Source organism: Aplysia californica, unplaced genomic scaffold (genome assembly GCF_000002075.1).
Source record: "Aplysia californica isolate F4 #8 unplaced genomic scaffold, AplCal3.0 scaffold01549, whole genome shotgun sequence".
NCBI lineage: Eukaryota > Metazoa > Mollusca > Gastropoda > Aplysiida > Aplysiidae > Aplysia > Aplysia californica.
Genome location: NW_004798819.1, coordinates 13,835 through 16,071, shown reverse-complemented (window position 1 = coordinate 16,071; position 2,237 = coordinate 13,835). Strand labels below are relative to the sequence as shown.

General features: G+C 44.3%; 1 protein-coding gene across 1 annotated transcript in view; it reads right to left on the bottom strand.

Moving 5' to 3' along the window:
* LOC101848718 (ankyrin-3) overlaps positions 1-2,237 on the bottom strand; it is a gene marked incomplete in the record, with an annotated part of 25,443 nt that overhangs the window by 15,479 nt on the left and 7,727 nt on the right. Inside the window, 1 exon segment of the mRNA XM_013090815.2 lies at positions 262-555. Coding sequence (XP_012946269.1) covers positions 262-423 — 162 coding nt within the window.

Genomic DNA, 2,237 nt, shown 5'->3' with positions numbered 1-2,237 from the left:
GGGGGGGTTCAAAATGCCTTATCACTCTGAAACTATGTTTAAGTGTAGACATGAGAAAAATGGAGATTTCCATTCTTCCCTTATTTTCAGAATTAACTCGGGTAACTTTGCTTTCAGTGGAAAAATGATGAAAGTCCTCGCTGATAGAATACAATAAAATCAATGAGAAATTTTAATCCTTGAAATTGATGAGATATATATATTGATTTTATATATATACCAATGATATCTTACTAGCTGAGAACAGTAGGGGGCACCCACCTCTGAGCCTTTGATAAGAGCGATGAGCCGGCCAATTTTCTCCCTCGTCTCCTCAGACGGGGCCACGTGGCTGGGGCCGTAGATGATGCTGACGGGCCAGGCCGTGCGCACGTACTGGTACAGCGACAGGAAGTAGCTGTACATCACTTCCCTGAACGGCATCCTGGACTCTCCGTTACCTCCGTCCGTCCGCTGGTATGCACGGCTCTCTCACTGTTTGTTGGTGACTGACAGCCTCTCTACATTATGCCTCGGGTACACACTGCCACGTCCTTCATCTCCCTGGTTGAAAAGCTGCAAAGATGAACAAATCTGGATGCAAACTAGTATGTTATTACTTGAGGCTGAAAAATAAGAATTTCATTTTAAAATACTGCGTAGTTCCTGCCCATTTCCACAGCACGACATCCCTGCCACGATGTTCCAAACCAAGCTCAACCACAATCGAACATTACAGTAAAGGAGGTAAACAAACCAGAGGTAGACAACTGTACCAGTGGAATCAGTTACGCTATTCTACACCGCTAGGATCCCCCAGGCTTGGGAAAAGAAATGCAACAGGAACTGAATCTTACCCAAATCATCAGAGGGAAGAAGCCATGTGACTCCCAGTCAGGCTCACAATAGGTCAAATAACCTCCCCTTACTTGACCATTTGGTGATTCTTCAACTTTTGGCAATATAGAATGGCTAACCTTGATGACCAGTCACAATCATGACAATGGTCTCTTCTTAATTTGATGAAGCATGCCACGTTCTCTCCTCTAATCCCGACTCTCAAGAGCTAGGTAGATGTCATTGCTCATTGCTCATCCCCTTATCACCTCCACGATTTACAGCTTTCCACCTCTGACCCAGTCTCTCGCTCCAGTCATAAAACATCAAATTGTCACATCGCGTTGTGACTGACCCAGTCTCTCGCTCCAGTCATAAAACATCAAACTGTCACATCGCGTTGTGACTGACCTAGTCTCTCGACACATTCATAAAACATCAAATTGTCACATTGCGTTGTGACAGACCCAGTCTCTTGACCCAGTCATAAAACATCAAATTGTCACATTGCGTTGTGACTGACCCAGTCTCTCGACACATTCATAAAACATCAAATTGTCACATCGCGTTGTGACAGACCCAGTCTCTTAACCCAGTCATAAAACATCAAATTGTCACATCGCGTAGTGACTGACCCAGTCTCTCGCTCCAGTCATAAAACATCAAATTGTCACATTGCGTTGTGACTGACCCAGTCTCTCGACACATTCATAAAACATCAAATTGTCACATCGCGTTGTGACAGACCCAGTCTCTTAACCCAGTCATAAAACATCAAATTGTCACATCGCGTTGTGACTGACCCAGTCTCTCGCTCCAGTCATAAAACATCAAATTGTCACATTGCGTTGTGACTGACCCAGTCTCTCGACACATTCATAAAACATCAAATTGTCACATCGCGTTGTGACAGACCCAGTCTCTTAACCCAGTCATAAAACATCAAATTGTCACATCGCGTTGTGACTGACCCAGTCTCTCGACACATTCATAAAACATCAAATTGTCACATCGCGTTGTGACAGACCCAGTCTCTTAACCCAGTCATAAAACATCAAATTGTCACATCGCGTTGTGACTGACCCAGTCTCTCGCTCCAGTCATAAAACATCAAATTGTCACATTGCGTTGTGACTGACCCAGTCTCTCGCTCCAGTCATAAAACATCAAATTGTCACATCGCGTTGTGACTGACCTAGTCTCTCGACCCAGTCATAAAACATCAAATTGTCACATTGCGTTGTGACAGACCCAGTCTCTCGACCCAGTCATAAAACATCAAATTGTCACATCGCGTTGTGACTGACCTAGTCTCTCAACCCAGTCTTAAAACATCAAATTGTCACATCGCGTAGTGACTGACCCAGTCTTTCGCTCCAGTCATAAAACATCAAATTGTCACATCGCGTTGTGACAGACCC